The sequence below is a fragment of the Pseudoliparis swirei genome, chromosome 9 (assembly GCF_029220125.1).
Source record: "Pseudoliparis swirei isolate HS2019 ecotype Mariana Trench chromosome 9, NWPU_hadal_v1, whole genome shotgun sequence".
Classification (NCBI taxonomy): Eukaryota; Metazoa; Chordata; class Actinopteri; order Perciformes; family Liparidae; genus Pseudoliparis; species Pseudoliparis swirei.
Genome location: NC_079396.1, coordinates 11,031,381 through 11,045,257, shown reverse-complemented (window position 1 = coordinate 11,045,257; position 13,877 = coordinate 11,031,381). Strand labels below are relative to the sequence as shown.

General features: G+C 43.6%; 1 protein-coding gene across 1 annotated transcript in view; it reads right to left on the bottom strand.

Moving 5' to 3' along the window:
• LOC130199459 (contactin-3-like) overlaps positions 1-13,877 on the bottom strand; it is a 32,617-nt gene that overhangs the window by 3,064 nt on the left and 15,676 nt on the right. Inside the window, exons 13-18 of the mRNA XM_056422961.1 lie at positions 12,721-12,838; positions 3,702-3,860; positions 2,430-2,579; positions 2,211-2,281; positions 1,311-1,545; positions 739-848 (exon numbers count right to left, since the gene is read on the bottom strand). Coding sequence (XP_056278936.1) covers positions 739-848; positions 1,311-1,545; positions 2,211-2,281; positions 2,430-2,579; positions 3,702-3,860; positions 12,721-12,838 — 843 coding nt within the window. The remainder of the gene's footprint in view (positions 1-738; positions 849-1,310; positions 1,546-2,210; positions 2,282-2,429; positions 2,580-3,701; positions 3,861-12,720; positions 12,839-13,877) is intronic.

Below are 13,877 nucleotides of genomic sequence, written 5' to 3'. Positions count from 1 at the left end.
CTTTTATTACCATAAAATTAAAGATATAGTATCCTGATCTCCCTTTCTGTCATCATTATTCAATGTTAGCTGATGTCGACATCGCGGGGGTAGTTCAGATGGGAAATGGAAAAAATGAATAACAACAACATCTTATAATAAAGCTCTTTGATCAGCCTGATGATTCAGCCACAAGTATGCAGGTGAGGCAATCAGGCTGTCCCACTTTTTGAAGGTAAAAAAGAATGCAACTGCTTTGGGTTGAACATGTAATTTAATTAATTCCTATTCTATTTAGTGAACAATGAAAAGACTTCACTCCCAGGGTGCTGCTTTGTTAGACTGTAAAAACAAACAACAGAAGGCTGCTTTTGGAATAATTATGGAGTTTTTGGTGCGGGGGCATTTCTTGGTATTCTGCGACAAGGTCTGATTGCAGCACAGACTATCATGAGTTCTGTAGCTTGTTACCCATAACCCATAATTGACAGCCACTTGAAAAGGCATGTGGACAAGCAATTTCCTTTTGTTCTCTTAAAAACGCTCCGACATGTTTTCTTCTGTCGCGTCGGTACAAAGCACCGTTTCATTTTGGCTATAACAGTCGCCCAACTGAAACAGCCATTTCCATAGCGACTCAGAGTTTGGAAGTGATGGCATTGAGGTACAACAGTGGTGATGACAAGCATTGTAATAGTGTTGTGTGCGTGTATGTGTGTGTGTGAGATTTCTATTTCCATTTAAAAGGGTAAAATGTACCTCATAGCCCAGAACCCTTTCAGGGGAGAAGGGGAGAGCCTGCCAATTCACCTCAATCTCCGAGGCGGAGACACTTCTGGCCCAAACTCCCGCTGGCGTCCCGCTTGGCTCTGAAAACAGACGACAAGAGGCTGAGCATTGTTGCCTTCTTCCAACAGAGACAGGCAGAACACATCTCTTGAATTTGTACATTTATGATGTTCTCGTTGATCTCTACTTGGAGGATTCATCACACACACACACACACACAGGTGCTGCTGGTAAATAGTCCAACACTACACTTCAGACTGAGGTAGCATAGATCTAAATGCCAACTGTTTTTCACATCACAATAGCCATTCAACAGTGGCGAGATTTGGAGATTATTTTCCTATCCTTACATATACGTGTTGCACATTTTTTCTGTCCTTTTCTTCTTCTACAAATTCATTTTTCAGGCAAGTCTTGTTATCTCTCCAGCGCTTTTTCAGCCCAGTAAATGCAATGCAACCATTTTCACGATCTTTGTCCTTTTCAGAGACAGAGAAAGCTTTGTAGCTTTGCAAAACCCCAACTCACGGCCATTCCCTCACCAGTCTCTGCAGAGTAGATGGTGACCACGGGGCTGAAGGGACCTTGACCTTTGCTGTTGTAAGTGCCAACCTTCACATGAAACGGAGAGAAGGGCGCGATGCTGTCGTTGCGATACACGTAGCGCGACGCTCCAGGAGCAGAGGTGGCCACGTGAGTCCAGCTAACTTCTCCAAAGGCGCGGAAAGCAATGATGTAACCAAAGCTCTCACCATTCTGTAGTTCTTCTGGGACAGGCTGAGAGTGGAACACAAAACTATAGTGATATTAAAACATATACAAGCCAATCACGTTCATCCCGGCGCTGGGCTGACACAATCACCGCCCACTCTCATGACGCCAAAGGAACTGCGTGACCCACAAATTGCTTTTGTGACCCACCTGACGAAATAAAATGAGCAGTAAAATGCCATTTGAAAAAAAATCTAATCTCATTAGAAAATGTCCGTGCAGCTTTCAAATTAAATGTTATTCCCGCATTAAATTAAATGAGAAAACTCAAATAATGAGATAGATTTAGCCAACTAATGACTTCTTTAGTATTCACACTATTCTATTATTTTTTTACTACCCTACTCGTTAACTAGACTTGAGCATTGCAGATTTGGCTGAACAGTAATTCACCACAGATACTCATTAATGACAATAACTGCCAGATTAAGTGTTCTGCTGGTGTACTGTATCCAGTATATTGTTGCTGCCTTGCATGCAGACTCTTTAACGAAGAAGTTACAACGACTGCAGCGCTAGACTTCAATTGCCCCCAAAATGTATGACGGCTCCAAGCCAACCAGTGCAGGGGGTTGGACTGAGCGAGAAATATTAAGCACCTCACTCAAGATAAAAGTGATTAACTGCGGGCACTTTGTGTAACAGACTAGAGCATAAGACTGATGGCTTACCTCCCATGTGATGACCAGTTCCGATCTGCTTCCACCTCCTCCCCCCACGTCACCCGGTGCTGCATCAGGAACTACATAACGCAGACCTCCGTATGAGAAACACTTGAGGCTTGCAAAAGTTGAATGAAACGAGATTGGATAGCAATCCTAAAAAACTTATTTTTATTTTTGAAGATCACTTACTATTTGAGGGTGAAAAGTGAATCAGTTTTACTGTACCTGCGTCCTCTGTCCTGGTCTTGACCGACACAGGGCTGGGTTCTCCAACACCAACGCTGTTTTTGGCCAAAACCCGAAAATCATACTCCACCCAGGCATTGAGGTCCACCACAGTGGCTGTTAACGTGTTCCCAACAATTAGCTCTGGGACTGGAATGAAACACAACACATATGCTATGTAAATAGAAACATACAAATCTATACACAATTCCAAAATATTTAAATTAAAAATCCTTTTACTTTGTGATGAATGCGAGGTGAGCTTTGGTTTGGAGTCTGTAAAAGGTCTGCCATGGACACTGTCTTGTTTTCCTTACCCGGTGTTGTGCAGGGAAACCCTAAAATAACTGACGTGCAAGTGTTAAAATGCTGAAAGCTCAGAGGAGGACGCTGCGAGCTCACGGCTCCTTAATACTAAGGAAGAGCGAAAGGCGGACGACAAAGGTGAGCTGTCCCCTGAGAGAAGTGTCTGGCTCTGTATCTGCTCAATGCTCCATCCTGTTAGTTTCTACATTCTTCTCTGAAATAGCCTGATGGTGAGAGTGAAGCAAAAAGGTTTAGAGAACTGAGGGGAGCTGCAGTCAGGTGAACCAGTACCCGTTGTCACGTGATCCCTTGTTAGAATAACAATAATCTATTATAGCATTTAAAACTTTGTTCTCCTCTTCTTTGCTTATTTAGCAAGGATTGTAGCGAACTACTGTGTGTTATATATTTGTATTACTTATTGGTGGATGGGTTTTGTTAATGGTTTGTATATTAATTGTATCAGAGACAATTTAATGGGGGCCTTTTCAACATTTAGCAAAAGACAACAAATAAAAATGAACCTTTTAGGCTCATAACTCTGGCTCATTTACACTTTACTGTTGAACAATGAGCACTGCCTCTGTCAAATAAACTAATAGAATCTATTTCATTTATTTACATTTGTTTGGCAGACACGTTTGTCCACAGCAACTTGCGATTCAAGCTCCACAGCATCAAGAGCTCAAGGAGACACACTGGCGACAGCGGATGAAAAAGGTTTTGGTATTGATTGAGGAGGATGTAAAGGTCATTTAAGTGGTTTGGATGAGCTCATGTAAAAGCAGCAACGATGACCTCCGCTCGTTCTCTTGAGTTAGACACTGAATCCCGACCATCACCTGAGCCTTTGTTCTGTCGCTGACCCGACGCTCACTTTCCCGCTGACGGGAAAAGAAATACGACAATTTCTCTTTGGGGACCCATGAATTATCTGCTGTGAAATAAGATGGAAGCGTTGCCAACCTGTATTAACCCTCTGCCAGCCCACGGTGAAGAACGTCCTCGTCTGGATGAGGTAACTGGTGATTGGGCTGCCGTTGTCTCTGCCGGGACTCCAGGCCAGCTGGGCTGTGCTGTCTGTCACCTCCTCCACCGTCACAGAGTCTGGAGGACCGGGCGGGCCTGGCTCGATCACAGGAAGCGACACAGTGAGGGACTCGCACACGCAGACGCACAGACCCGTCTGCAGAACGCGGACGTGTGCGCTCACAAAACACGAACAGCGAAACACTTTTGCAGAAAAAACACCTCCGCCGAAACTACATCGCTTTCAAGAGGGTTACGATGCCTTTAGAGCTTGAAATCAACATTAGAAAGAGAATGGATTTTATTGGCGAGGACTATGCCGAAACCATAAGAAGAGGCTTTGCAATCTTGGGAGCCGAGTGACTCTGTGAATGATGGTTATAGTAGGTTCACTATGGAAGATGATGATTTATGTTTGTCTTTTTATTTTTGTCCTTGTTTGATTGTTCGTATAGTTGGTTGTTATGTAATTTTTATCTATTCATTGTTGTTTTTGGTTCTCTGGTGTAACTTGTAAAAACTTAAAATAAAATGATTGAAAGAAAGAAAGAGAGACGTGTTATTTTTTATAGCTTTGAGTTTGAGGAGAAGTTTATGCCCTTCTCAAGGAATGAAGAGTTAATTCAAGATTTATCCTCCAAGATTCAACCAACTTGTATTCCTTCCCTTTTCGTGGCCCTCCCAGTAAGGAGATGCAGGGAGTCAAATTAAAAGGTAAAAGATGAAAAAGGACCTCATAGCCCTGGAGCACCAGAGTTTTATCATATATTTTCATTATCCTACCAATTAAGTGATGTGATGTTTTACTTTAGCCCCATCTTCTGTTTCCTGTCCTAATGAACGTGTCGGCTCATCAGAAATAATAGACCACTAGAGAGGATATTAACGCCCGTAGCTCCGCGCACACTCCTTACCGCTCAGAAGAGGTTTCTAATCTGAGGCAAAATATTATAATTATTGATACGTTAAATTACTATTTTAATACACAATCAATGGTTTATGCAGCATGCACGTGCCCATCTATAAATGCATGTGTGCTAAACAAGTAACTGTTTACAGAAGCCTTGACCATGCAGCCAACATACATTTCGCCTTTAGTGATATTGATTCTTGTAAAACTCATTAGCAGCTCCTGATTAAAAACAACAACTTTAATACACTGGCTTCAGTAATACATATTAATGGGGCACACAATCGAGGATCAATTCCTTATCCTCTTAATTATATTTCATTGGCTGAGGCAAAAGGGTGCTGTCAGTGTCTTGAGGCTGTTCAAATAATCTGTTATTAATATGGACAGGCTGTCTGGTTTTTATTGTGAACTTGGCACAGGGAACATTAATATCTGGCTATATTGTGAATACTTACAGACATGTTGCTGTGGACTGAATATTACCCATTTGTGTGTGATACTGCGTAACAATCGTCAGATGGGAATCTGAATAATAGTATGTTATACAAGTGATACAAAACCAGACTAAATACTAAATAGTTGGCATGTTTGCCTTTGTACTGTCATCCAGGAGGACAATGATGATGATGATGATGCAACCGTCAAACAAGCACAAGTGCTCGTTGAGTGGTTTGTATGCTAATGACTATGATGTTATCTGTACGACATGACCTTCTCCATAACCACCACCACCCAGTGGAGTGTGTGTGAGGCCTCGTGGAGTGGCATCTAAAACCGCCATTTTCCTGCTACCGGAGTACCAACAAAGGATAGCACGGGAAGCGGTAGTGACGAGGGACGTAAAGCGGTGGTCTGACCAATCAGAGGCTGAGCTACAGGACGCTCTGCGTGTCGTCGACTGGGACATGATCCAATCCAGTTCCAGTGACGTCAGCGAGTTTGCGGACGTAGCAATGAGCCTCATAGCAACGCTTAGCGGACACCATCGTCCCCACGGTAAAAGTTAGGGTCTTTCCTAACCAAAAGCCGTGGGTTGATAGATCCATCCGTGAAGCTGTGAACGCCTGCATTGCTGCCTATAACTCCGGTCTTGTATCCGCAACATGGACGAGTACAAGGCAGCGGTCTATGGACTGAGGAGGGCGGTGAAGGAGGCCAAGAGGAGGTACCGAGACAGAGTGGAATCACAGATGGAGCAGCGACACCAGGCGCCTATGGCAGGGGCTACGGACTATCACAGACTACCAGAGCAGTCCCCGCGCAATGGTGAGCGCCGACGCATCCCTAGCGGACGACCTGAACTCATTTTACGCATGGTTTGAGGCTAGCAACAACAGCGCTAGCTCGCCGCTAACAACAACACCGTTAAGCGTAGCCGAGGTGAGTTCTACCGCTGGGGATGAACACACACTCTCTGTGACCGAGCACAGTGTGAGGAGGGCTCTGTTGAGGGTGAACACCAGGAAAGCTGCAGGTCCAGATGGCATATCTGGGCGAGTACTGAAGACCTGTGCTAACCAGCTAGCTCCAGTGTTCACCACAATATTCAACCTCTCCTGGCTGAGTCCGTGGTCCCCGCCTGCTTCAAGAGATCCACTATTGTCCCTGTGCCCAAGAATGCTTCTCCAGCATGTATGAATGACTACCGACCGTGGCCCTCACCTCGGTGGTCATGAAATGCTTTGAGAGGCTGATAAAGGACTACATCTGCGCCTTCCTCCCTTCCTCCATGGACCCGCTGCAGTTTGCTTATCGCCCAAACAGATCCACGGATGATGCTGTCTCCCAGGTACTGCACACCACACTCTCTCATCTGGACAGCCAGAGGGGGGCTATGTGAGACTGCTGTTCATTGATTATAGTTCAGCTTTCAACACCATAGTCCCCTCCAGACTGGCCGGCAAGCTGATTGAGCTGGGACTGAACACCCCCCTGTGTGCTTGGATCCTGGACTTCCTGACCGCCAGGCCACAGGTGGTCAGGGTGGACAGACACACCTCCAACCCCCTCACCCTGAACACAGGATCCCCCCAGGGTTGCATCCTCAGCCCCCTACTGTACTCCCTGTACACACATGACTGTGTGGCCAGGTTCAGCTCCAACACCATCATCAAGTTTGCGGATGACACAGTGGTGGTGGGCCTGATCTCCGACAACGACGAGAAGGCCTACCTGGAGGAAGTTGCTGATCTGTCACTCTGGTGCCAGGACAACAGCCTCCTCATGAATGTCACCAAAACTAAGGAGCTGATTGTGGACTTTAGGAGGGTACAACAACAGAGGACGTACTCACCACTGGGGATTAACGGGACTACTGTGGAGAGGGTGAGCGGGTATAAATACCTGGGAGTCCACATCACCGAGGATCTGACATGGTCAACGAACACAGACACTCTGGTGAGAAAGGCAAGGCAGCGCCTCTACCACCTCAGGCAGCTGAGGAAATTTAAAGTTTCCCAGAGGATCCTTCAGTCCTTCTACTCTGGAGCTGTAGAGAGCGTCCTGACAGGAAGCATCACAGCCTGGTTTGGCAACTGCTCCGCTCAGGACAGGAAGGCTCTGCAGAGAGTAGTGCGTTCGGCTGAGCGCACTATTGGAACTACACTCCCCACCCTGCAGGACTTGTACACCAGGAGGTGCAGAACCAGAGCCGGCAGGATCATGAAGGATCCTCACCACCCCAACAACAGACTGTTTCAGCTGCTGCGGTCAGGCAGGCGCCTCCGTAGTCATGCAAGAACAGAGAGACTGAGACGGAGTTTCTTTCCTCAGGCCATCAGGATTGTGAACTCCGACCTCACCAGGACCCCCACATAGACCCACACAACTGCCACTCTTAGGCACACACACACACACACACACACACACACTTAGTGTAAATATTGTACTGTAAATATTGTGTTGTTTTTTATTGTAAATAGTGTGTACTTGTTGCCCTTGCACATTCCTGCTGAGCATTGCCACTTTCATTTCACTGCACACCCTGTGTGTGTATGTGACAAATAAAACATCTTGAATCTTGAATGTTACACTGCCATTGTGAAAAACAAGCACCCAGATGATCACTCAAGAGTCTTTGTGTCAGGAGCGATTATCATTGACCTTCAGTGCCGCGAGACGAGGGGAGCGAGACAGGGTCGGGAATAGCACCCTGAAAATTGACAGAGCTGCTTTCACTGGCTGATATATGACATGATTGCAATAATGCATGCATTGCCAGTTACACCAATAACCAGCATTATCGTCTAGTCCAGGGGTGCTCACACTTTTTCAGCATGCGAGCTACTTATTATGTGACCAAGTCAAGGCGATCGACCGACGGGACGGGACGGTGGGGGTGCTAGTAAGTGTGCTCACCTACCGCGCGCGACCCGAGAAGAGTTGTTGACGGGGGGGGGGGGGGGTGCTAGTGACTTTTTCTTTGCTCCGTCCGTCCCGATGCGCGCAAACCGGTGCCGGGAGCTCCGCGGCGCACGAGACGGCGGGCAGAGGACTGTCAACGCAACACGTAGAGACAGAAATGACATGCTTCTGCTGTAATGTGGCGCTATAGAGAAAGTGACGGGGGGGCGGGCCAATTTTTTTAAATGTCATGCGATCTACCAATACTACGCCGCGATCGACTGGCAGGTCGCCGCGATCGACCGGTCGATCGCGGCGACGTATTGAGCACCCCTGGTCTAGTCTGTATATGTTGCTGCGCTCACACTCGCTCTAAAGCGGAAACACATTGACACACTCGTTATCACAGTCAAATGAGTGCTGCGATATTCACATTGTTGACTTTTTTGAGCCCATGTAAACATCAGCCACTTGAGGGAAGAGTGTTTTCTCCTTATAGCCACGCAGAACGTTTTGGTTTAATTACCTTCGCATTGAAAATGCCGGAAGGTTATGTTTTGATCGCCGTGTATTTATTTATTTATTTATTTATTTGTATGCGTGTTATTCGCAAAACTCAAAAAGTATTGAACCGAATCGCATGAAATTTGGTGGGATGATTGTTTATTATCCGGGGACCAGTTGATTAGATTTTGGGATCGATCGGGTCAAAGCTCAAAGGTCATGAACAGGTCAAAATCTTTCGCAGAACTCAAAAAGTATTGAACCGAATCGCATGACATTTGGTGGGATGATTGTTTATTATCCGGGGACCAGTTGATTAGATTTTGGGATCGATCGGGTCAAAGGTCAAAGGTCATGAATAGGTCAAAATCTTTCGCAGAACTCAAAAAGTATTGAACCGAATCGCATGAAATTTGGTGGGATGATTGTTTATTATCCGGGGACCAGTTGATTAGATTTTGGGATCGATCGGGTCAAAGCTCAAAGGTCATGAACAGGTCAAAATCTTTCGCAGAACTCAAAAAGTATTGAACCGAATCGCATGAAATTTGGTGGGATGATTGTTTATTATCCGGGGACCAGTTGACTAGATTTTGGGATCGATCGGGTCAAGGTCAAGGTCATGGAAAGGTCAAAATGTTCTTGAATCGCATGAAATTTGGTGGGATGATTGGTTCTTATCCGGGGACCATTTGATTAGATTTTGGGATCAATCGGGTCAAAGGTCAAGGTCAAGGTCATGGAAAGGTCAAACTCTTTTTTTTACCATAGCACGATACATTTTGTCCAATTGGCATGCAACTAATGCCAAAATGTTCATAATTCAATGCCCAATTTTGTGATATGCGAAGGTATGCGCTCTACCGAGTGCCCATTCTAGTTTGTCACAGTTTTGAGCCATCTGCCTCTGAAAAGAGCGTCAATGGATTTTTTTTAACATGAAGAAATACATTTAAAAAAAAGTAACAGCAACATCTCTGTCCAGATGCAGTGTCCACATTGCTTTTCCACACAACAAAGGATTTGTTTCTGGTAGTTCCAATTGGGGAGAGGGGCATCAAAGTGTTTCTTAGAGATGTAACCTTCAATTTTATATATGTACTCATGTACTAATGCTGTACTTTACTACATATAAGATGGATACAGTGTGCTTTTCCCCCCTCAACTGCATTTATCTCATAGTTCTTATTACCTTCGCATTGAAAATGCGGAAGGTTATGTTTTGATCGCCGTGTATTTATGTATTTATTTGTATGCGTGTTATTCGCATAACAAAAAAAGTTTTAAACCGAATCGCATGAAATTTGGTAGGATGATTGGTTATTATCCGGGGACCATTTGATTCGATTTTGGGATTGATCGGGTCAAAGGTCAAGGTCAAGGTCATGAAACGGTCAACATCTTCTTAAATCGCATGAAATTTGGTGGGATGATTGGTTATTATCCGGGGACCATTTGATTAGATTTTGGGATCAATCAGGTCAAAGTTATGGATAGGTCAAAATCTTCTTTTTACCATAGCACGATCAATTTGTATCCAATTGGCATGCAACTAATGCCAAAATGTTCATAATTCAATGCCCAATCTTGTGATATGCGTAGGTATGCGCTCTACCGAGTGCCCATTCTAGTTCCTTATAGTTATTATTCCACAGACTTAATGTAAATACATGTGTGTAATGTAAATACATTGTGCAATCCGTGCTTTTTTCAGCTATTCATGAGTTGTTTAGCAGTCGCCCCAATATTACATAAAAAGCAAAAATGTAATAACAAATGTAAACTATTTATCTTGTTGATAACTGTTTTTTTTCCTTCTTCTCCAACCGATCAAAAATTTCATATTCCCCTCAGATATGTGACTCTTTTGTGAGGCCCAACCTCAGGGTTGGGAACAACTACCTAAAATAGTTAAAGCTACAGTAGGCCAGACATTTTATGCAGAACTCTTACTTGTAAATAATTATTTATAGATTGTTGTATTGGAGTTAAGTATCTGAGTCGGCTTACTTCTTCGACCACGGGCTATGATCCATTATATTAAGGTGTTGCATTCTCAAAATTGAATGTGACACAACCTGGGCAAATAAAAAAGTACATTTATGGTTAGATAACACTGGAGGTGAGAAACATGTTTTCATCTTTGTAAAGTGGGCCACCAAAGCCTTGTATCTTGGGTGGTTCATATACTGCAAGAATTTAATTGGTGTTGCACATTGAACGTGTTCCCCATTTGAATTTCCTTTATGGGTCGTACGTATAAAGCTGCCATGAGCAGGAAGTGTAAATAATGCCTAATCTGAATCCCAGAGAAGTTTATCTCCAGTCGATACAGGGCCAATCCATTTCCATGACCTTGATATTGCTTCTACTTGAGAAACAGCCGGATTTCCACTTAGTCCTCAGCTAAAGAAGTGCTTATTAATGGCATTTGCCTTGAAGCTCTTTAACATGCCAAGCTGAATCTCTGGTGGGCATCCTTATACGATAAAAGATATGGATCCAACCACTGCAAATACAGACACCAAAAGCATCCCTCACCTCATCTGACATTTAAGACATTTGCGTTATCTCAATTTGCTGGGCTACTTGACGTATTGATCAAAGCCATATCCCTCCCTCCTCTCACTCTGCACACCACAAACAATCTGCCTCGACTCGAAACACAAGACAAAAGTTGTTCTATTTACTTCTGCCCGATGTAGCTCTTGACAATCGTGTCTCTCTGGAGTTATACAGACTGCATGAGTGAGCACAGACAGGCATCTAAACATTCCTCTGCCAAGTGCATTGCCACAATGATGAAAATTGGTCATTCAAAAAAAAAGAGAGAACGCTTTTACACGACTCTGTCAAGTTATCTTCCACAAATATCCCTGAATGCAATACAAAAGGAGAGCCAACCTCCTCTAATTGAAGTAATCAAGCGGCTGCTACTAAAAATAAGCAGGGCATAAAACTGTGGACTGTCAGAAGACATCTACAACTAGAATGGGCACTCGGTAGAGCGCATACCTTCGCATATCACAAGATTGGGCATTGAATTATGAACATTTTGGCATTAGTTGCATGCCAATTGGACAAAAATGTATCGTGCTATGGTAAAAAAAGAGTTTGACCTTTCCATAACCTTGACCTTGACCTTTGACCCGATTGATCCCAAAAACTAATCAAATGGTCCCCGGATAATAACCAATCATCCCACCAAATTTCATGCGATTCAAGAACATTTTGACCTGTTCATGACCTTTGACCTTGACCTTTGACCCGATCGATCCCAAAATCTAGTCAACTGGTCCCCGGATAATAAACAATCATCCCACCAAATTTCATGCGATTCGGTTCAATACTTTTGAGTTCTGCGAAAGATTTTGACCTGTTCATGACCTTTGACCTTTGACCCGATCGATCCCAAAATCTAATCAACTGGTCCCCGGATAATAAACAATCATCCCACCAAATTTCATGCGATTCGGTTCAATACTTTTTGAGTTTTGCGAATAACACGCATACAAATAAATAAATAAATAAATAAATAAATACACGGCGATCAAAACATAACCTTCCGGCATTTTCAATGCGAAGGTAATCATTTTTGTGAGGATGTATAATAAGTAGTATTTTGGTCCGAACCCATTTGAGTTTAAAACCCAGAGTGAACGTTACATGCCCTGACAGTCCAGCATTCTTCATATTCTCAGAAATGCATATTCATATAATTTCACCAAAGATATTCATTATAAACAGAGCTTTGTTTGTTAACCCTCACAGAGTACAGACATGTTTTTATTGCTTGTTGTTGGCTACAGCTATTACCCACTTTATAACTATTACATATCTATGTGTCCTCGAGCAAGACACTGAACCACAAGTCGCTCCCAAAGGGCCGGCTGGCGCCTGGCGAGGCGGCTCTGCCTCCATGTGTGAGTCCGCCTGTGACTGAGAGGCCAGTTGTAAAGCGCTCGGTAGGGTAAAAAAGTGCAGTCCATTTACCGTCTACCTATTATAGTTTAGTGAAGATTTAACAATCTCCCCTTTCTTTTGAACTGATAGAAGACATATCAACATACTTAGATCTATGCAGAGTACACTTTACCTCCAATTTATTCATTAAAAAAAAAGAGGAACCCAAAAATAATCCTGGCTGTGTGCCCAGTTTTAATTAGTGCCTGCGGAGCGAAGAGGCGTTTTTCTTACCTTTGACAATCAATACAGCCACGGCTGACAGGCTCTCCACATCTGTGTCCACCACACAGATATATTTGCCGGCATGGTAAAGCTGAATGTTCCTGATCATCAGATCTCCCGCTGTTCTCTACCAAGGAGGAAAAAAAGCTTTATGTAGCAGAAAATATAACAGACCTCCTGACAGCTAATTAAAGAATCTAGTGAGGCATATATAAGGTACAGTAAATAGTGGAACCAAAAAACATTAGCAGATCCTGCAGTTATTTAGCGAGCACTTTGTAGAGGAAAATCCATCCTGTTTTTCAAAAAACATTTTACAGCGAGGATATTTCTGCCCGTCTTGACAGTTCTTGAAGTCAAAGCCGTAAAAGGAAAACATAACGATAAAATCCGGAATATGACGCAACATTTTAGTCACATACTTAAAAAATGCGCCGGGATGAAAAGGATCACGGCCAAAATTGTCTGCAGCAAATGGGATGTTGGTGTCTGACAAGGCTATTGCTATTCCCCTTGCTTTTTACAGAGGTCAGCATCCTGACCTTCAAATCCTGTGAGAAACTACACAAATAAGCTTTTACTATCGAGTTCTGCTGTTTTTTGCTCGACTGCAGAAGAAATAAAGGCCTTCTGAAATCTCATCTGTGAGGACACCCATAAGCAGCAAACGGTAAATGAGTGGTAAAATCATTCTCTTGGTATTGGCAGGGAAACGTGGCAGAAGAGCCAACATGCTTTAATTATGGAAATTACATTTCCTTGAAGCAGCAAAGTTAAGTTGATAATCTCTTTGGACTGGGGACATTTCTGGGGAAGTCTCTTTTCAGATAGGAACACTGTCAGTCAAACACACACATGAAGAATGGTAATCGCTCAGGGTGTGAGGGTGTTCTGAAAGTGTTTTGTTATTCGAGGCTCTGCCAAGACACCTCTGATGATGTGTATCTGTTATGAGGAGCTGTGCAGCAGGCTATGTTAAAGTAGGAATTAAGAATAATTCAAGAATCAAGATTTGAAAGAATGGATTATTTCAGAAGGATGAGCTTGAGGAGGAGAAGTGTGCTCAAAAAGATGATAACTTGTCACAATGCCAGAGAAAACTACACGATGGTGTTGATGTAGGAAGTATATTTTGACATAGCATAGCTATGTTTTTATTCACAAAA